General features: G+C 49.0%; 1 protein-coding gene across 7 annotated transcripts in view; it reads right to left on the bottom strand.

Annotated features, from left to right (window-relative positions):
* The window catches only part of PXYLP1 (2-phosphoxylose phosphatase 1), a 70,486-nt gene that overhangs the window by 15,134 nt on the left and 33,626 nt on the right, over positions 1-21,726 (bottom strand). For 4 of the 7 annotated variants that reach the window (XM_027585358.2, XM_027585359.2, XM_035729157.1 and 1 more), the window contains 3 exons: positions 19,325-19,456; positions 2,540-2,698; positions 1,454-1,580 (listed from right to left, as the gene is read on the bottom strand). In XM_027585358.2, the coding sequence (XP_027441159.2) occupies positions 1,454-1,580; positions 2,540-2,698; positions 19,325-19,403 (365 nt within the window). In that variant the 5' untranslated portion in view covers positions 19,404-19,456. Of the gene's footprint in view, positions 1-1,453; positions 1,581-2,539; positions 2,699-14,272; positions 14,332-14,686; positions 14,775-15,360; positions 15,715-19,324; positions 19,457-21,726 lie in introns of those variants that run through there. The other 3 variants (XM_027585352.2, XM_027585361.2, XM_027585360.2) reach the window with 3 other exon arrangements.

Below are 21,726 nucleotides of genomic sequence, written 5' to 3'. Positions count from 1 at the left end.
CTTGCCCCAATCCTAAGGCCAGTTCAGGACTGCTCATTACTCTGTTCTGAGGCCCTTCCCGTAAGCCGCCTTTCCAGTGGCAGTACCCACTACCAGCGGAGAAGCCATGCTCACACAGCAGGAGGGGTTGCCCAGAGGAGGCAGCATCTCAGGGGAGCCTGGGAGGAGCTGTAGGAGTGGGTCACGTGGGGACGGGGCGAGTAAGCTAAACAGCAGGGGCAAAGGCCTGATGGGCTAGGGGGCCGGCGAGAGGTGGGCAGAGCAGGGGTAGAAGGTCCCAGCAGGAAGGCTGGCACAGGCTAGAGACCAGAGGAAGAAAGCCAGTGTCTGCGTGGCCCTCGACCCAGGGGCTCTTCCAAGCCACGGGACGGACACTGGGGCATGCACCTAGGCTTGTTAACATAGAAGGGACACAAGTACCCAGGCTGCGAGCTCTGTGACCTCTAGTAGGGAAGGAGTGCATGAAAGCCTACAGCCAGGCACTATTTTAGGATGTGTTTATATCCAAGGGTTCACTTTCTCTTCTCCATATAATCTTGGACGGTGAGAAGCCTGGAGACGCAAAGAGTCAGCCTGAAACCCCCTCCCTGGGGTTCACACCACCACCCACTAGAAGGAACAGGCCTGGCTGCAGGGAGGCAACCCATGGTTCCCCCAGACCGGCCCTGCCCGGGGCAGGCTGGCATCCAGAAGCATTCCATCTACATGACGTCTTCCTCACTGAGCACTTCCCTCCGTCTCCTCCGCTCATTCGGTCAACCCTGCGAGGGATGTTATGTGCCCCCTGACACGGCGCTGAGGCCCGGCCCGTCGTTTCAGCGCTAACTCGGCCTCTCGTTTTAGAGCCGTATGCAATCTGTTGAATTATTTTTCATCCTAAGGGCATTCAACCAAGAACGTGCTATCCCTACTCCCGTGAAAAATGAAAAGGCGGAAGTCAAGTCTCACATGTATATGGCTCTGCAGCTGGGGGTGCACGTTCTCCTCTATCATTTCACTTCCTCCTGACCCAACGGTCAGCAGCAGCATCCCCACTGCAGAGATGGGAGGGGGAGGCTCAGAGACTAAGGGACTTTCCTGCTGCCCCAAACAGCAGAGCTGCCCCAGGGTCTGAGGACATCTGGCCCTGTGCTCACTGCACTGTGTCCCAGCTCTTTCTCAAACTGCAGAACACAGGAGGGGAGAGTGGGCCTCACACTGGCCTGGACCCAAATCTCAGTTTATCTGCTGTGTGGCCTCACACAGCTGTCCTTGCCTCTCTGGGCCTCCTCCTTCTCCACTGGGAAATGGCAATTAACACGCAGGATTGTTTTTGAAGATCAGGCTCCTGGCAAACAGGACGTGCTCAACAAACGTAGTTTATTCCCCTTTTCTGCCATTCTCCAGCCAGCATTTTGATCGGGACAGAAAGAACAGATTCTTGAAAATGACTAGTAGAAAAAGTGCAATTTACCTGTTAGCCACCAGAGTGCAGTCAATTTCTGGTCGCTTCGTTTTGGGAATGACATACAGTGGGTACCTGTCCCCGTGTCGAATGAACACATGCACTGAGACCAGCTTAAAATGATGCGGGGCGTGACCTGTGGGAGAGGAGCATATTGCCTGGTTAGCACTCAGGAGGTGTGGATCCTGTCCGCTTTGCACAAGTGGAGGGATGAGCATGGCAGGAGGGTGCCGGTGTAGGGGGGCTGCTCACAAGGCAGTTGGAGGAACAGAGACAGGGCTGGTTATGTCTCAGACTCCCCAGAAGTAACAGGTTCTGGGGGTATGGCTGGGGGCTGGAGGCCAGTGAAATGGGGGCACGATGATTCAGGTAGCCTCACTCACATCCACAGCCTAGAGGGAGGCCTACAGAAGTGCTAGAAACAATGACTTCTGCTTTGAAGCTCCATGAAACAGGGGCTCCTAGCTGGCTCAGTCAATAGAGCACGTGACTCTTAATCTCAAGGTTGTGAGTTCAAACCCCATGTTGGGTGTGGAGCCTAATTAAAATAATAAATAAAATAAAGCTCCATGAAACAAATCAGGGCACAAACTGATAAAAATATTAAATATCATTCTTTGATGCACTTTCAAAAAAGCAAAACTCAACACAGAAATCCTATTTTCCGACACTTTTACCGCAAGATACCAACAGAGCATCCCGCATCCTGTGGATGTCCTAAGCCCCGAGAGAGTTTACTGGAAGGGGGGGTAGATGGGGGAGACACCCTAGAGTCCATCAAGCCTACCTTTCCATCTCTGGTATCTCACCGAAAACCATGATGGTGAATATGTACAGAGGGCTTCTCGGGAGCTGTTCAGAGCAGTTACCGAAGCCTCTGGGCAGCCCTGTGATTAGGGACTGCTAGTTACGCCCATTTCACGATGAGGAAGCTAAGACTTGGGAACTCATTCAGGGACACGGCCTAGTGGCGACTGCAGGATTTGAGCCCAGGCTGTCTGGCTCCTTCCTACCATGCTGTGCCACTTGAAGAACTACTAGTCCCCAGAGGGGTGCGGGTCCAGGTGCCACACTGGGCAGCGCAGGCAGGCCTACCTTCCATGCTGCGCTCAGCCACGCTGGGAATGTTGCAGTACAAGAGAGCTTCGTAAATGGGGTCCGTCACGGGGGGCTCTGTCACTGGCTCAGGCATGACTCTCTTTCGACTCTTGCTACTCACTCCATTCTTAGCGGTGGACACGGGGGTCAGGTGGACTGCAAGGGAAGCAAAGCAGGCCATGACATGTGCAGTCATGGGAGGCACCAGGCCAGCCACAGGGGCCCAGAGCACGGCTGGACTTGCACCGAGTAACTCTTCTCTCCCTCGGCACTAAGGTGGACTTCAGTCCAGCAAGCGGTCAGCTTCTCCTCAAGAACTTTCTTGAGCCCTCAGTGTGCCCTGCCTCTTTCTCAATGCCATTACCTTCTCCTGACCAATAATTAGTTGTGCAAAAGGCAGGTGGGCCACCCCGGAGAAAGGGGCCTTGCTCTGGTGGTAAAGGAAAAACTTCGTGCAGCCTGGTTACCTCATTCCTAATGCCCTTTGAATTCTGGTAAATACCAGAAAGGAAAACTATCACCTCTTGAGTGCCTATGAAGTGCTAGATGTGCTGACAGATCTCATTTGATATCATCTGCTTTGCACTTTGGGGTCCCCAAGAGCCCAAAGGCAGGCGTCACTCATTAACCCTCCCAAGACCACTTTACAGAGGAGAGAGCCTAGTGCCAAGAGGGAGACTGAGGCAGCCACCCAAGGCGGATGTGGTGGATGGAGCCCCATGTCAAGCTCATTCCTCTGCCTCCTGGCCAGGTTCTCCCCACCAGTCTTCTGGATGTCACGCATTGGTCCTGCAGTCTGTCCATCTAGCACCCCTCTTTCTGTGGGTGAACTGCTCCTTCCCAGTGTCCCTGCCCCAGGCTAGGGGGTGGAGGGACATGTGACTGAGTCAATGAGGATAGTGATGGGGCAACTAGTCTCCTTTTCCTTGACAGAGGTGCTGTGCACACACTAGCAAAGGGTCTCTCGTATACTGATCTCTAAGAATGGAAAGCCGGGGCTGCTCCAGCTACCTGTCCCTCCTTGGACCACCTCTGTCTGCAGTGGAAGAAAATGATGCTGAATAGAGACAAGGCAGACCAACAAATGCAGAGACCTAATCAGAGAGGGAGAGAGAAAGACCTGAGGACATCCATTCTTGGAGACCCTGGGCTCAGATGTGGCTGAAGCCAGAACCTCTCTTAGATGTCCCAGTAATATACATCATACATAACCCTTCTTGCTTAAGCTAGTTTGAGTTGGGCTTACATTCAACCAAATGAGTGCTGACTAATAGACTTTATCAATTACTTAGAAGCAGATCTAAGTCCATCTTCTGGGTCAATGGTCCCCAACTTTTCCATGTATGGGGGACCTCTTTGCAGCACCACAGATTTTCCTGGAACTCTCTACACAATGATAGTTGTATTTTTAGCATCCACCAACTGAGGAAATGCACAGAAAGAGCTGTGCCCAAGTATCATTTAATTTCTAAAAGGTTTATTAATCACCAGAATACACATACATACATTTGAACAATAGCTAAAACGGGGCCCAACCACCAGCCTAAATCCATTTAAATTCCCTAATTCCTTCTACAGATTTTTCTAAATAAATACTTAAGACTTCCCTTTGGCAAACAGATGTTATAAATAAAGGTAAAAGACAAACAATCCACCGAAAGGAAAATATTTGCAATGTACGTAACAAATTATTAATATCCAAAATGCATATGAGCTCCTACAACTAAAAAATCAGTAAGGGATATGTGCAGGCCAATTACAGAAAAATTGGCATATTAATGGCAATGAACGTACAAAAAGATGTTCAACGTTATTCATACTTAAATGCAAAATAAAACAACAGCCTCTGATCTCGCCTATCAGGCTAGAATATCCTGTTTTAATAATAAAGCAGTGCTGGCAAGGGCGTAAAAACTCACTTCCACACCGCGGGTTGAGAGTGAAAATAGAAACCTTTTGGAAGGATTTGGCAGTATCAGCTAAATGTTATATGTGCCTTATCCCTGATCCCATTACTCTACATCTTGGAATCTACTCGTCAGACATCAATTGCAGTCCTAAAGATGTATGGCCAAGGAGATTTGCTGCAGTGCTGTTTGTAATAACAAAAAAGGGAAATCGACTAGGTATCCATTATTAACAGAACAGAACGTTACACCCATATTGGGGAATATTCTGCTACAGTTAAAAAGACTGGAAAAGAATCAAAGATAAATGAAGTGAGGTGAATGAATCAAGCTACTGGATAAGAAAAAACAAACCAGAAATGTACGAATATACAGGCATTTGTTTATTATGTAAATGCATAGAGAGATGTCTATAAGGACACCCATCACAATGCAGCAGTGGTTTCCTCTGGGGAATGGATGGAATAGGGTGTGAAGAAGTATTTTTACTTGTTTTTCTATAAATGTCTATATTGTTTTAGAGATCTGCACACATACATATTTACAGTAAGCATGTGTTACATACTTCCTCTATGTACAGACATATATGTATCTTTCTATAACATCTAGCCATACTTCTTTTATTAGCATATTTTCATTCATTACTTGTATTACTTGTATTACAACAACCATCACAGAGCTATAGAATTGGTCCTTCACCAATTAAAAATTAGTCCTTTGGTTGGCCCTATAGTCACTTTCTTCCCAGCAGCTGGAAACAGCCGGATCTGGTAACATACAAGCTCAGGTATCTACAGGTAATTTACTATTGCGGGATTTGTGCCAGAGTAAGGGAAGGAGAAAAGTATATGTCTGAAGGCAGCACCTTAATGACCCAGCAATTCTGGCTGTGTGGCAACCCTGAGTCCTTAACTCTGCTCTTTTATGAAATGGTGCCAGATTCTGACTCCTTGGCCATGCCTGTGAAGCTAAGGACACATGAGCGTGTGAGTGACACAGGGACATAGGGGCATAGGTTTGCTAGTGTACCTGTAAGCACATGGGGTAAGGCCTATGGGGGCCACCACTTGGGAACTGCTCTAGACTGAATGTGTCCCCTTAAAACTCACATGTTGGAACCCTAACCCCCAATGTGATGGTTTTTGGAGGTGAGGCCTTTGGAAGATGATTAGGCCAAATGGGATTAGCCTCCTTATAAATGAGACCCCAAAGAGTAACCCCCTCCAATTCTTAATCTCAGGAAACAAACTGAGGGTTGCTGGAGTGGTGGGGGGTGGGAGGGCTGGGGTGGCTGGGTGATGGACATTGGGGAGGGTATGTGCTATGGTGAGCGCTGTGAATTGTGCAAGACTGTTGAATCACAGATCTGTACTTCTGAAACAAATAATACATTATATGTTAAAAAAAAAAGATAGTAGGAAGGGGAAAATGAAGGGGGGGGAATCGGAGGGGGAGACGAACCATGAGAGACTATGGACTCTGAGAAACAAACTGAGGGTTCTAGAGGGGAGGGGGGTGGGGGGATGGGTTAGCCTGGTGATGGGTATTAAGGAGGGCACGTTCTGCGTGGAGCACTGGGTGTTATGCACAAACGATGAATCATGGAACACTACATCAAAAACTAATGATGTAATGTGTGGTGATTAACATAATATAATAAAATTAAATTAAAAAAAAAAGAGTAACCCCCTCCCTGCCCCTCCACCATCTGAGTTTACAGAGAAAAGATGCCTTTTCAGAAGCGGGCCTTCACAGACACTGAATCTGCTGGTCCTTTGATCCCGGACTTTCAGTCTCCAGAACTGAAAAAAATAAATTTCTGTTGTTTTATAAGCTACCCCGTTTATGGCATTTTTATTAAGTGACCTAATGGAATAAGAAGGAACCATGGTAGTTGGGCCCAAAGGACCCATTCACAACCCAAGGAAGCAGTGGTTTGAAAGTCACAGATAAAGACTGGGTGATAATCAGAGGCCTTCAGTCCAGAAAGATTTTATCTGCTGCTTCCCTGACATCTGGGCCTGTCGGCCTCACCCACTAGTTATTGAGATCACCCCGTGCTGTTTGCACCCTCCTGAGTCACCAGAATGCAGGGCCAGCCCACACAGAGCCCTCCGATGGGTCCTCCAGATGCTAGACGTTTGGGGGAGGTTCTGATGCACAGAAGCCAAGGGGTGAGATGTCTCCCCCAGATCCACCCTCCTACCTCCTCGTCCCCAACTTAGTCCTCACAGTCCTGAACTGCTTGGACCTGCCCCCATGGCCACACGGTGTTTCTTCCCCACACCCCTCCTTTTGTGTCTAACCACCCTCATCCCACCCCGACATCCGTCTTCCATTGGCCCCCCACCCCCGGTCCTTGCTGCCATCTTGGCTCACGGCACAGTACCCATCAACAGGAGTGTCCACAGTTGGTCAACCAGCCACCCCAAACATCCGGAGGGTCAGGGATAGGTCTTTTTCATCTTTATACTACCCGTCCAACCAGCACAGGGCAGGCCCCCTATACCGCTTGTTGAACCGGAAGCCTACTCTGAGCCCGGTGCTGTGCTCCACGCTTTTGATGAAGTGTTTCACTGGACAGAGGAAAGACGGGCAAGGGCCCAGGGTCAGGATCAGATCATTACTTATCAGCAAAGGCCCCTAGGCCATAAGCCCCTGTGTGGCCTTGGGCCTTAGGCCACCTCAGTTACCTCGACAAACTCAGTGATCCACAGGATCACCAGGTGATCCTACAGCCAGGTGTGTCTGTTGCCAGCTCATTACCAGGGAGACACTTTGACTCGCACACGGACAAGGTTAGAGCCCCTCCTCCAGGGCACCAAGCCAATGCCCATGAGCCCAAGCTCACCTCCCCATATCAGGGCCCTGGTACAGGACAGAGAACAAACATCTACCTGCACACCTGGCCTTCCTCCACTAGCTCTAGCCTTAAGAACCTCCTACTAGTATGCAAGCCCTTCACAGACGCCTCAAATCAGACTTGACTGAGCATCGTGGGGGCTCGAATCCCCGGGTCAGATCACCACCCCTCCCCGCCTTCTCTGGAGTGGCACTTCCCCCCATGCCAACCCCGTGGCTGGGTGGGGGACTGTCACGCTGCTCCTCTAGGATCCCACCCTTGCCATACTGACTGGTCTAGGGACAGGGACTCGAGTCTAGCCAACTGTGCCAAAAAGGGCCCTTTCCAGGAGAGAACGGCTTCCCCATGTAGAAGAAGCAATTTTATAAGAAGTCAGGTGGCCTCCTGCCATCCCTACCCGAGGCTGTAGGCTGCTTTCTACTGTCCCTGGGCTTATGTGGTTTACTTGTCAGCTCCTCCTCTTGTTACACTGACACCCTGGCAGATCCAAAATCAGGTGTCAGGGACGCTCGGGTGTCCCGGTGAAGGCAAACACGAGGGGGCGAAAGTGCTGGCTCACCTCTCCGTCACTGGCTCGGCTGCCTGAGTCACACCACTGACCACACCAGCAAAGACCCTCATGGGGCCAAAGGCGTGGCCCTGCCATCTGCCTTTTACCTTCCTCGCTCCAGGGCCTGCCTCCCCACCTAGCCGTGGGCTGCTCATCTCCCCAGCGGATGGTAGTCACCTCTTGGGACTTGTCATTTCCAGGGCCGCTAAGGGCTGTCCTCATTCACCCCTGCTGCCATGGCTGTCCACGGTTCTGAATGCAGGGAGGTGGTATGGGGCTGCGGACTACTGAGTCACAAACGTGGGTTCGAGTCCTGACCTTGTTACTTCCTGGCTGCATGACCTTGGGCAAATCCTCCTGCCTCACTATGCCTCATTCCCTTCCCCTACCAGAGTGGTGGTGTGGATGGCCTGAGACATCCCCTGTGGAGCACCGCACGGGGCCTGCCGTGTGGAAGGGATAAAGAAGTGCTCTTTGCTCGCCAGTCCCCTTGAGGGGATTATTCTGGCTACTTCCAGGCTCTTAGAAGGTGCTCCCTTCACCTGGGGATCTGGAAGGGATGCTGACCCTCTGTGTCCACACCTTTCACAGAAGCACAATGAACCAGTCTCCCTTCCCCTCTCAACCACCCAATTTTGGCAGCCTTTCTGACTCCTTTAAATACATCCAGCTGACCCAAGATGGCACCTTTTTTTTTTTTTTTAAAGTAAGCTCCACACCCAGCGTGGGGCTCGAACTCACGACCCTGAGATCAAGAGTCACTTGCTCTACTGACTGAGCCAGCCAGACGCCCCCAAGATGTCACCTTCTTATAAGCTAAAACATCCCTAGTTCTAGCATCCCCCAATAATCCAAAGGCTCTCGAGTTCTGTCTCCTGCGCTGGCCTGCCAAAGAGTAACGATTTGCTCTACTGGCAGTTCTCACAATTCCCTCAGTGCTCCTCAATCCACCGAGTTGTCTTAAAGGTCCGTTGTGACTCTACCCTGCACCGAATATAAAAATGTCTGTGTGTAATTCTCAAATATAAGCCAGAACCACAACTGGAGACCCATTCTGTTATTTGCCTTTGGCCATTTGCTTTTACAGGCAGGAGTAGAAATCATGCTTAGGGGTGCAAGATGGAAGGCAAGTCCACATTTGCATACTTTGAGAAACTTGGTTTTACATGGACAAGAATTTTTTTTTTTTTTAAGATTTTATTTATTTGACACACTGAGAGAGAGAGTGAGCACAAGCAGGGGGAGCGGCAGGCAGAGGGAGAGGGAGAAGCAGGCTCCCCGTTGAGTGGGGAGCCCAATGAGGGCCTCCATCCCAGGACCCTGGGATCATGACCTGAGCTGAAGGCAGACGCTTAACTGACTGAGCCACCCAGGCGCCCCTACGTGGACAAGATTGATCAAGCAGCTGAATCCATCCTTTCTGACCTATCTACTTTGGGCCACAATACAGTACCAACTTTTCCTGTTCTCCTTATTCTTAACTATTCTTCATCCCTCATTCTTGTTGCCTCATGGTGAACCACCGTTAGGTAAGAATCTAGTAAGTGCTTTTGGTGCCAGTGATAAATAAGCCCGGTCCCATTTAGGGAGCCAGCAAACCACAAGGAGGTATGGCTCACAGGGTTGGGACTCAGCAGGCTAGAGGTTTTGCTCTAGGCTGTTCCCAAGCTCTTATCTGCTCCTTGCCTGACCCTCCCTCTGATGTCAGCCACTAAGCCCTAAGTCCACTGACTGCCAGAGCACAGGGACAGGGTTCCCACGGTGGCCTGAGCTTGAACCCAGCTGTGGCCTCCCAGAGGGGACAGGAAATCTCACTGTTCTCTGGGGCAACTGATAACTGGCCTGGCCCAAACAGGGTCCTTTGGGTTAGATGACAGAAGCACCAAGGACTCCAAATCATGACAGAAACTAGAAATCAAAAAGCCATCCAAGGACAGGCCCCCAGAAAGAACTGTGAAAACAACCTCAGTCATTCTTAACCATCTCATAGCCCGAATCCCCCTGCCTCCCCTTTGAGAATCTGATAAAAGTTACTGCTCCTCAACCCTGAAAAAGGACTACATGCACAAGCTTCTGAATTTGCCTTCTGAGGGTTCACAGGAAACTCCGAAACCACACAAGACGATGCTGACATCTGTGGACTCAGGCTAACAACCCAATGTGCCTGGAAATAGTTTTCTGATTTTGACACCCTTGATAGATTTTTCTTTTTTCAAAATGAAAAGGGAGCTTTACAACTCACATAAACATTTGTTCATCCTAAAATAGCTGTTCAACACTAAGGTATAAAAAGAAGTGAAAATCACCCATAATCTTATCACCCAGAACAACCCACAGTCTACATTTTAGTGCATATGTGTGGCTGGATGTCCTGCCAGAGGTTAATCTATGCTTCCGTCCCTGCTCTGAGGAGGGTACTGAGGCCCAAGGACACTGTTTCCCCTCCCCTCAAGAGGAACAAGTAAGGGGTGCCTGGGTGGCTCAGTCACTTAAGCATCTGCCTTCGGCTCAGGTCATGATCCCAGGGTCCTGGGATGGAGCCCCCACATCAGGCTCCCTGCTCGGCGGGAAGCCTGCTTCTCCCTCTGCCTGCCGCTCCCCCTGCTTATGCCCTCCCTCTCTCTCTCTTTCTGACAAATAACTAACTAACTAACAAGTAAGTTTTCGGTGTCTCAAAGGCCTACCTTTGGAGAGCCCTAAACCCCACTGAGGCCACCAAACCAACCGCCCAGGAAGGCAGCTGGTCATCTGCCCTCTGTGGAAAGGGTGACAAGGAAGAGATGGCCAGGGGTGGGGGCGGGCTTCAGGGAAGCCCCCTCACTGAGAGACAGTGCTGAGAGAGGGGCCTGCACCCTCAGGTACCTGGACTGACCAGCCAGCCCACCCTCTGCTGGATACCTGGGGCTGGGGAGAGGCAGAGCTCTGGCTGGGTTCCAGGTTCCCCAAGAGGCACACCCCCGGGCAGAGGGGTCCAGCCCCTTCGATGACACAGGAAATCAAGGGAGGGGCATGAGGTGATGCTGCAGCCTAAGCCCCACAGGTCAGAGAGGGGCCATGCATCATGGTCGACTTCCTGTCCCTCCCACCCAGGGGCAGCCTGGCTCTGCTGGGCCGTGTGAGGCGCTGGGTGCCGACAGCGAGACAGTTGCATAGCTCTTTCTGGGTGCAGCCTGACTTCACCCTCATGTTCCGGATTCAGATTCTGCCCTCAAGACCTCATTCCTGGTCCTTCCCCCCGACCCCCCAACCACCCGGCCACCCTTCCCTCGGGGTAGAGCTGCTATCAAGATCACGGGGCTCCACCTCCAGTTACCACTGACCTCAAGTCAAGGTGGACTTTCTCAGGTTTTTTTGGTTTTTTTAAATGTCATCCAGCTTGGAGCAGGTGCCCTGTTGCCAAGACAACAGGGACTGGGGCCCAAGTTCATCAGTGCAGTTGGTACAAACTCCTTCCCACTGTGTCCTCAGCTCCCCTCCATCCCGCAGTTATTCCAATGCAAACATCCCCCAGCTTTCTCTCCTATTTTGTCCCTCTCCCCACACAGTCTTGGCATAGGGAGGTACCTTCCCTGAGTTCACTGGCTACTTTTACTAACATTCTCTTGTTTTACTAACTAGCCCCGATAGTCTCTTCTCTAAAACGGGAGATCACCTTCTTGCGAAAACTGTTGAGTTGACACACACACACGTATTCCCATATAAAACACCGTATGTATTTTCAGTTACTATATTATGGACACCCTTGCACGTGAATACAGACGGATCTGTGTAATCACAGCATAATGGCTGCAAGAGTATTTACTGTTGGACTCTTTGGCTGCCTTCCCCGCCTTTGCCTCCTGTAAGCAATGCTGCAATAAACATCTTTAAATATACATTTCTATCCTCTTATTTAATTATTCTTAGTAGAAATTCTCTAAGATCAGAAACTGGGAAGGAAGGAAAGAAGGAGGGAGAGGGGGAGAGAGGAGAGAAACACTGTGCTCCCCACCCCCAGAAGAATACTAGAAATGACCCCCACACATAAATGTGTCATTTTTAGCTCATGGAAGGGCATGATACTCTGCCCTCCCCCTGTTATGTAACTACAACATAAACTTAAGACATATGATGAAAGCTGATTTGTCACACTTAATTTTGACACCTACAGAGTTTTTTCACCCACAGATATTTATTTAACTCTATGGGGTAGTTGGACAGGAAGCACTCAGAGAAAAAGCAAAATTAAAATTCTCAGAAATCAAACAGAAAATAAACCTCCAAGAAAAGAATTGAAATAAAAAAAAATGCTAAATGTAAAACCTAAGTGATAATGATGAACTTCTTAGGTTAAAAATGCAAGCCCTCATATTTAATTCCTCATTTTTTTCTGACTCCAATTCACCAAAATAAAATCCCAGGAGGAATCTTACTGTGGCTTTTAAAATAGAGTACATAGGGGCGTCTGGGTGGCTCAGTTGGTTGGGCATCTGACTCTTGGTTTCGGCTCAGGTCATGATCTCAGGGTCCTGAGATGGAGCCCCCCTCATTGTGTTGGGCTCTGCGCTCAGCAGGGAGTCTGGCTGAGATTCTCTCTCCCTCTGCCCCTCCCCCTGCTCGTGCACTGTTTCTCTCTCTAAAAGAAATAAATCTTTTCAAAAAAATAAATAAATAAAATAGAGTACATAGTATATAAGACCCTTGGCATTCTAAGGGTTGCAGCCCCAAACCTTTGCCATGGAAACATTAAAATCTTCAGGAATCCCCAGTTCACACACACTCCCGGGGCACATGGTTTTCTCCATAAAACAGACACAGGATGAAGAGCAGGAGTGACAAAGCCCCTTGGCTGGCTGGCAGGGCCAGGCCCGCTCAGCAGCCAGGAGCTCATTCCCAGCTATTATAATCCAAATCTGTGCCTCAGCAAAATCCCTGCCACCATCTACCATGGAGTTCAGGGTGCCTGCAAAGAGTGGGAGCCGTGAATGCCAACAGCGACTACGAAGAGCAGGCTGAAGTCAGGGTCTGAACAACCAAGGCAAATGTGACAAAACCCAGGCACCTTATAGGGGCTCCTCACTCTCCTTCTCAGAGGCAATTTTCTTTTAATTTACACACTGCTCTAGCAAAACTTGGTTATTCTCCTTCCCAGAGGGCACACACACTGCTCACACACACTCACACACCACATACACACCACTCACATGCACCACGTACATACCACTCACACACGCCCCATTCACATGCACCACACACACCACATACACACACTACCACTCACAGACACCACACAAACACACCACATGCACAACCGCCACTCACACACCACATATATACAACTCACACACACTAAGCTGGTTCAGCCGGGGTGCCCACTGAACACAGACACAGAGCTGATTAGGCAGAGGCTCCTCAGCTGCCTACCTGCTTCCCTCGGCTTTGGGGCCCCACCTGCCATTCTGCTGCCTTCATGGCCTCCCTTCCTCTGTCTGCCCGGATCTCATCTTTGCCCTGTCCCCTCTTCCTCCTACCTGTACCACAGGGCGCAAACTCCCAAGGTGCCACGGTTCAGCAAGTGGAGACCATGGAGAACGGAAGAGCTTGTACTCCCCACGACGGGGGTGGCCAGAACCCAGCTGCGGGCTCCAGCCACTGTCCCTGCAAGAGACCATGGGTCTTGACTTGCTGGACAGTTTTTTTTTTTTTTTTTTTTAAAGAGGGGCTAGAAGTTTACGTGAAATTGCCTAAGTTCTAAAACATTGGTAAATAAATGTAAAAATGTGAAAACACTGGTTGAGCCAAACAAAACTGTCAATCTGGAGTGGCTTCTGCATGCTCCCGGTCTCCCCAGGTCAGGGCTTCAGGAACAGTGAACACAAAGTCCCCCAGCAGGGTCTCTCTAAGGCTCAGATCCTGAAACCACTTTCCGGCAAGACACGGTACCCAGTTGGCCCTCAGGTACCTCCTCAACACCTCCAACTCCTTGTCCCGCTCCACACCCAGCTTGTCCACTTGCCTGGGCCTTATCTAGACCCGGGGAGCCATCAGCCCCACATGGTTCCCTCCCAGTCCACATTCTGGGCATTTTCTTTAGCCTTCGGCATATTTAACCCAGGTGGAGATGAGACGTTCATGTGACACAAATGCCTGACTGAATGAGGCATCTACTGAACTACCTGAGCCAGACTCCTGTGTGTCATCGTGGCGTCTTCCCCTTCTCCCCTCACCCTGGCCCACTCTACCACCCAATTAGCTCGACGTCCCACACCCTCGCCTGCCGCTTTGTCTCTGCTTCTTCTTCCACGGCCAATACCTTCAAGGTGCCCCCTCAGTCTTTCATGAAGACAAAACCACCTGAGTTGCCACCTGGCTTCACCCTCCCATCAGCCCCCGAACAGGGAGTGCCCAGGATTTGTGCTTATTAGACTTACCCAGGGAGCTTGTCAAAAGTGCAGATTTCGAGGGTCCCACGCCTGCCAAAATTCTGATTCTGTAGGGAGGGGCGCAAAATGTGCTCATTTTCGGTTGTGGAACATGCATTCTTTACACGTTTCCAGAGCCACCCTGCTCAAGGTGCTCAGGAGACCACACCTGGGCAAACACAATCCTGGACTGTGGTCTTTCCAAGCCATCAATCTCCTGGTGTTGTTGCCTGCTTCCAGTGGCTGGCTCCCCACAGCCTTCAGGATATAATGTAGTGATGGAGGTGGCCCCAGCGTTTGTCCAACTTAACAGCTACACGTAGGTGACTAACTGGGTCCTACTCTCTTTCACTGTCTTTGCACACCCACCTCCTTCTGCAGGAATGCCCCTCCCACCTTCCTCCACGGCCAACTCCTACTTACCCCTCAAGGATGAAGCTCAGATGTCACCTCTGCCGGGGAGTCTTCCCTGAATTCCCAGACTGGATTAGCTTCTTGTCCTCTATCCTCCCATATCACCCTGCCATAAATGATCTCTAATTCATTTTATTTAACAAACACACATACAGTGATCACTATGTGTCAGGCACTGTTATCGGTGTCTTAAAATATGGGCTCACTAAATCCTTTACTAACGCTGTGAAATAGGGACTATCATTATCCCCATTCTACAGATGAGGAAACTGAGGCAGGGAGAGGGTAAATAACATGGCTGAGGTCACCTAGCTGGTAAGTGGCAGGACAGGAATTCAATCCGGGCAGTCTGGCTTTTTCTTAGAGCCGTGTTCTCCACCACTGTCCCCCCTGCCCCCGCCGTCACCTTACATGTTATTTATCACCTCTTACCCTCCTAGCACATCACACACTGTATTCCAAGTGTCTGCTCGTGATTTTCCCCCAGTAGGACAGATAGCTGCTGTGGTCCTTGACGGATTAAGCTCCCAGCCCAGGACCTAACCTACGGTGGAAACTCAAGGAACATGTGCTGAAGGACAAAGCTGTACACACTCATGGCGTTGGATCAACAAGAAAAGATAAAATTCCTAAAACCTCAGAGTCTGAAGAGACTTTAAATGGAATCAGGCCCGATGACCTACCTAGTATCCTCCTCTTCACAGAGCAATGCTCCAGAGTTTGCACCCCAAGCATTCCACCTCTGCATGCCACTGACTTTTAGGACGCTCCACTGGAATGTGGCCCCATGGTCACCTGGGCCACACAGAACAAGTCTGACCCCTGCAGAAAGGGCTCTTGAGATACTGAAGACAACCCTGGCTTTCACTGCTGCGGGGTAACCTTCCCTCTTCCACCTGGGGATCTGAACATCCAGTCCATCTTTGGTATTTTCCTCAGAAGCTGCTCTGGTCAACTGGGGCGCTGCCCAGGAAAATCACCGCCAGATATAGTGCCATGTGCCCAGCGTAGACTGGCCACTATCATGCCAATGGGCTCTGATCAAAAACAAAAAGAAGTAGAATATATTTCAGGAGCCTCCTCTCTGACAAGCACCTGAAGGAACCCAAGCCTCGGCAGCCTCTGGGACCCCGAGAGGCCTGGTTTCTGAACATGGTACCTGGCGATGGGACTCTGTGCTGTTGTTTAAAAGGTTTACATTGGGCGCCTGGGTGGCTCAGTGGGTTAAGCGACTGCCTTCGGCTCAGGTCATGATCCTAGAGCTTCTCCCTCTGACCCTCCCCCCTCTCATGTGCTCTCTCTCTCTCATTCTCGCTCTCTCAAATAAATAAATAAAATCTTAAAAAATAAAAATAAAAATAAAATAAAAGGTTTACATTGACTACGCTTCCACAAGCCAAGGGGTTTCCCACAAGGTCTCTGTTCTCACACTGACACTGCAGCAGCCACAACTCATTCCATTTTACAGAAGAAGAAACAGAGGCTCTGAGAGGTCCGACTTGCCCAGGGCACAGGGCTGCCACGTGGCAGAGCAGCATCCAAACCCAAAGCTGTCATTCCAGAGCCTGCGCGTTGCCGCCGCACCGCCGTTTTGGGAATGGCCGTTGGAACACGGTGAAATGAGCATAAAATAAGAATTAAGGACAGGCTGGGCTGAAGGAGGAAAAATGGACGATTACAAAAAAGAGCAGAAAAAGCAGAAATACAACTAATCAAGTCTTTACATGCTGGTGGTCTTTGCCCTGTTGCAATGAAGCACTCCCTTAATCTGAGAAGTAATTTTTACACTGGTACACATTTTAACTAGAATAACTAAAGATAGGTATGTCTTACTTGTTCCCTTCTGCAATTTGGATATCAGGAATTTCAGAGTTTTCCTATTTCCAAACTCAAAAATATCCAGGACTTGAAAAGACAAAATGAATGATTTTCATTAAAGGCTGTTAGTCTACAGCAGGTCATTAGTACTATTTAAAATAAACATATTTTGAGAAACTATGAACTGTATCTTAACCTTTTTTATATCCTTTCCATCCACCTCCACCCCGACACTGTAGAAAAATGCGACACACATAAGCACTTAATAAATACATTTGGGGTCAAAGACCCTACTTTCTGTACCAAGAGGAAGAAATGCTTATTTAAACAACCTGATTTTTAAATTGTAACCCGGGTCATAACTTTCTCATATTCAAAACATGAGAAAAAGCCAACAGGACAAAATAAAATACATCATCATTGCAGAAAGCAAATAAAACTATACTGGTTCACTTAAAGCCTGAGAAAAACCAAGTTATATTTGATTGCCTCACATATATTACCTAAAATAATTATATGTGCTAATCTGGTATTTATTCAAAAATTAGTCAAAAGAAATGATGAAAAAAAAGTCCACATATTTTAGGGTAAGAATGAAAACACAAATGTTAGTTAAAGGTATGCTTTTGTATTACCAACTAGTGCCGTTCCTTATACCGTAATAACCAGCAAGCCACAACGCAATTAAATAAATAAAGCAATTAAACTCCATATCTACAGAAATGGGTAAGTTTCAAAGTTATAGTTTACCGAGAAGTAGAAGAGCAGTAAGAACATCCATATCTTAATATCTTTCCGAACTCCAACGTATCCAAGAATAAAGAGCTCCAACCCGGGCAGGCTAATTTACCCTGCAAAATTTCCCTTAAAAAAAGTATGGCTGAAAATTGGCTCTCCTAAAACAGAAGGTACTTTCAGAAGAGTTATATAAGCAAAACACACTGGCCAATTCAGTGACGTGGAAACCACCTCATGCAAGAGAAACGCAGCAAACACAAGTAACCCACATTCACGTCTCAGATCCTGTCAGCTTCGTAGAATAAAAAGTCAAGGTTGATTGTAACCTCCTACCTCCCCAGCCAAAGGATGGAAAATTTTTAATGAAAAGTTATGAACAGTTAAACTACTGAGAGTCCTAACACATTTTTTGGAAAGGATTCGTATTTTATGGTTCATTAACCATCTGGAGTATCTTTAAACTTCCTATGCCCACCTACTCTTGACCTCGTTTCCTATTCTGGAACGATAAAATGAGTATTTTTAATTGTCTTTAGTATTAGAAACAGCCTGTTGTGGGTACCAGACGTGTACATGGAGTATGTCACAAATTGGAGGTGTATCAGGGGAAACTTGCTCAAAGCCTCCTCTCTTCAAACCACTTATTCCAAATGCCAAGTCTTTCCCACATTCCTCAGCGCTCTCAGAACATCTCACTTGCCGAGCCACCTGCTCTCCTTCCCATCACTCAAGCTGCGACAGAAATGCCACCTCCTCACAGAGCCATCCTAGGCAGTGATGGGTGCCGACCACGTATCTCCCATCCATCAGGGTGCGGTGGTAAGATGGAGGGAAGGCAGGTGACAGCAAAAACGCAATTCCCAGCATTGGACAGACATTCTCAGCTTCGAGTATATGGCACCAGAAGGAGAGGGAATTCGGGTCAGCCTGCTTTTCAGAGCAGGTGTCGATTCATTCATTCATTCGTTTAACGGTCATGAAACACCTACTGTGTGGTTGGCAGTGCAGTCCCTGGGGTATAGAGGGAAACAGGACATGGTCCCTGCTCTCAGAGAACAGTCTTGTAAGAGGAAGAGTCACAAGAGCTGAACATTAGAATACCATATGGCTAGTGTGAGGAGGGGAACAGGTTTAGGGCAGCCTGGAAGTACATACACCAAAGAAGCATCAGACCCGGTGGAGGGGGTGGGGGGAAGTCCTGGGAGGTTCCTAGAGGAGAGAAAGACTGAGTGAACCACGTGGAGGAAAGGATGGGAGGGGCGTGAGGAGGATGGTGCTCCAGGCAGAGGGGCTGGCGGGATCTGGGCACAGAGAACAGGGTAAATGCGTAGAGAACGCCAAGCAATTCGGCGTGAGAGAGGGGCCACTGGAGGACAGAGAGCCTCCCGGACAGCATGGGCCACCCCTGCAGGGTTACAACCAAGGAGGTGCCGGGGCCAGATCTGTGTTTGAGGATGGCCTCTCTTGGGGGGAGCAGTGGAGTATGCAGCTTTGGGGTCGAACCTGAACACAGGCGCCCAGTGAAGGACAAAGTGCTGGGCACTGAGATCCGTGGACTGGCTTCATCAGCCCTGCCCTTGCCTCACCACATGAGATGCCCCGTGTATGGTCCCTGCTGCAGAGGAAACTGAGTTTGGTACCTAATCCCCTATGCTCTCCAACAACTGCAGCCTCACAGCCCACTGAACAGAAAACAGACACCCAACCCTCAAAGAACCAACCAGCAGGCTAAACACCCCGGCTCACAATGGGCCGCTCAGTGTCTCCCCCTTGGGAATCTAAGAGTCCAGGAATAACTGGGCAGTTTAGGAACCTATGCAGAAGCCAAAAACATTTTGTGAGGCCTGGTGAGCACTCTAGTTCCTTATGGCCGAAAACGACACTCAGGACAAAGCTCAGCGGTTTAGGGTTTGTACTCACAACCATCCACCAAGAGTACCAATAATAAAAAGACTCGGTTGTTTTAAACTGCATTGTTCATTTGAAAAACAAAGGCTTTGGGGCCTGCTTGTTTCCTCCCCACAAGGGCCCTCTATCTCGGAATGAAGCCCCCTCCCCTCCCACGAGCCGGCGGCACCAGGCGATACTCACAGAACTGCAGGCTGAGGCTCACGAAGGCCAGCAGCCCCGCCAGGGCCAGCAGCAGCAAGAAGCGACTGCGGAAAAGCATTATTGTCTGTTCTATTTTCTGCTCATGGCTTCACCTCCAATCGGGAACACGTCCTGTGAACAAAACAGAGGCAATAAACATGTGCTCCGAGGTGGAAAACCAAGTTTGTCAACTGAAAATAATCCAATTAGCCCAGTCCTCCAGCAGGGAAGCGTGAATCCTAGTCACGGAACAAGAGCAGGTTATGTCTTTGCCCCCAAATGAGCCCAGCCGAGAATGCGCCCTTCAAATTAATAAGAGGAAACCAGTTCATGACTGCTTCGTTTATCCGACATCAACACAGAATGAAACACTTCCCAGCAGGACCTTTCCAAAGAAAAATGTAAGGAGCTTTTATCGAGCAACTTACCGTGTGCCAGACACTCAAGTCTTGACGGACCAGCTCATGCTCAGCCCATTCAGACAACTGACTTCTAAATCTTCAACCTTTTTTGGTGAATATTTTGCTGATATGATTCTGGTCTTTTAAAAACTGTAATCACTAACCTGAACGCCAATCACCGCCACGTGTCCCATAGTCACACCTTTAGGAATGGCTGGAGTATGCCAGAGGATTTGTCGCTACACTCAGTGGCCCCATCTGCTAACTGAAGACCTCTCCCATCTGGACTGGTGATCCTATTTCTGCTGTGTCCACCCGCCTTCCTGCAGCCCCACTCTACCCATTCTCCTTTCCACTCATCACGTTAGAGCTGTGCAAAACGACTTTCAAAAATGCTGAATGAGGCCCTTCTGTGAGAAAAGTGAATGGCTGCTCGAGGGTGTAACCCATCAGTTAAGTTTCTCTCCTTGTTCTCTCTGATGTTTAAAACAGAACTTGAAAACCACACTCTCTTCAGAAAAGGTCCAACCTGTTATAGTAAGAGGACAACAATAATTTCAAACCTGATTTTAGCGGCAGCATCTTTTCCTCCTTCAAATACAATCTCCTTCAGAACCCCAATAGACACAATCAGACAAAAGCTCATTTGCTCACATGGTGAGGGCTGGGGTTGCACAACTTTGTGAACACATGTACCAAAAGCTATTGAGGGGCACCTAGGTGGCTCAGTCGGGTAAGCCCCTGACTCTTGATTTGGGCTCAGGTCATGATCTCAGGGTCATGAGATCGAGTTCTACTTTCGGCTGCAAGCTCGGTGTGGCGTCCACTTGGGAGTCTCTCTCCCTTCCCTCTACCCCTTCCCCCCTCGTGTGTGTGTGCGTGTGCGTCCATGCATGCACGCATGCTCTCTCTCTCTCAAATAAATAAATAAATCTTTAAAAGCTATTGAATTGTGCACTTTGGGTGAATTGGATGGTTTGTGAATTCTATCTTATATCATCTATTTTTTTTTTTAAAAAAAGCATATCTGTAGGGAATGAAGCAGGATCCAGAGCCCTGGAGTCCCTTGTTTCCCAGCCCCTAAGCCCAGGAAGGACCCTGCAAGGGAGTTTGAGAACCACTCCTTTAAAGGGATTTGTCAGACAGTCTACAAAAAGAGAACATTTGCTAAAAGACTAACAAAAATATACTTGTACCTCACAATGGAGCCTGTACATTGGCAACCAACATCTCCGTTGACAAACAGATCCTAATTTACACCTTCAAATAATCACTGCTTCTGTCCCTTCAGTCACCACCCCTAAGCAAGGACCAGTGCCTAGTGTCCCAAGATGGCCTGTAACTCCTCCTGCGGACACCCCCTCCTTGACCTGGAGGGCACTCACTAGCCTCGCAAGCTCTCTAGCATCCTGGCTAATACAGCATACTATCCTGGCTGATCCTACCAGGACTTAATATATTTGGGACCCCAAATAATTGTTTCCAAAATTCAAATTCCTCATAAACTCCAGTTGAGAGTGTTTAAAAAGACACACACAGATCTAAAAGCAGCTCAGCAGAATCTGTGCTTGGTGAGAAACACTGGCTTCTACATTGAACCCCTAAGGAAGCTGAGGTCACAGTATGAGACAGAGCGTGGGTCTGCCTGACTGTGGCACTGCAGGTCGTCCTTTCTGTGCTAACAACGAAGGTGAACCCTTGATGCTGATAAACCCAATCCCAGATACAAAGTGTTAAGCCTGGGTGGCTCTGGGCCACCTTGACCTTGGGGGTATCCTTGGTAATGCTCATCTGAGCAGGTTCAACAGTAAACCTCCCCATAGGGACCAAACAACCTAAGTAAAATCCGGGTCACAGTTTCTTTCTTTCTTTTTTTTTTAAGATTTTATTCATTTATTTGAGAGACAGAGATAGAGAAAGAAAACAGGAGCGGGGAGGAGAAGGAGAAGCAGACTCCCCGCTGAGCAAGGAGCCCAATGTGGGGCTCGAACCCAGGACCCT

This window comes from Zalophus californianus, chromosome 1 (genome assembly GCF_009762305.2).
Source record: "Zalophus californianus isolate mZalCal1 chromosome 1, mZalCal1.pri.v2, whole genome shotgun sequence".
Lineage (NCBI taxonomy): Eukaryota > Metazoa > Chordata > Mammalia > Carnivora > Otariidae > Zalophus > Zalophus californianus.
The sequence above is the reverse complement of the archived record's forward strand: the minus strand, read 5'-3'. Positions and strand labels throughout refer to the sequence as shown.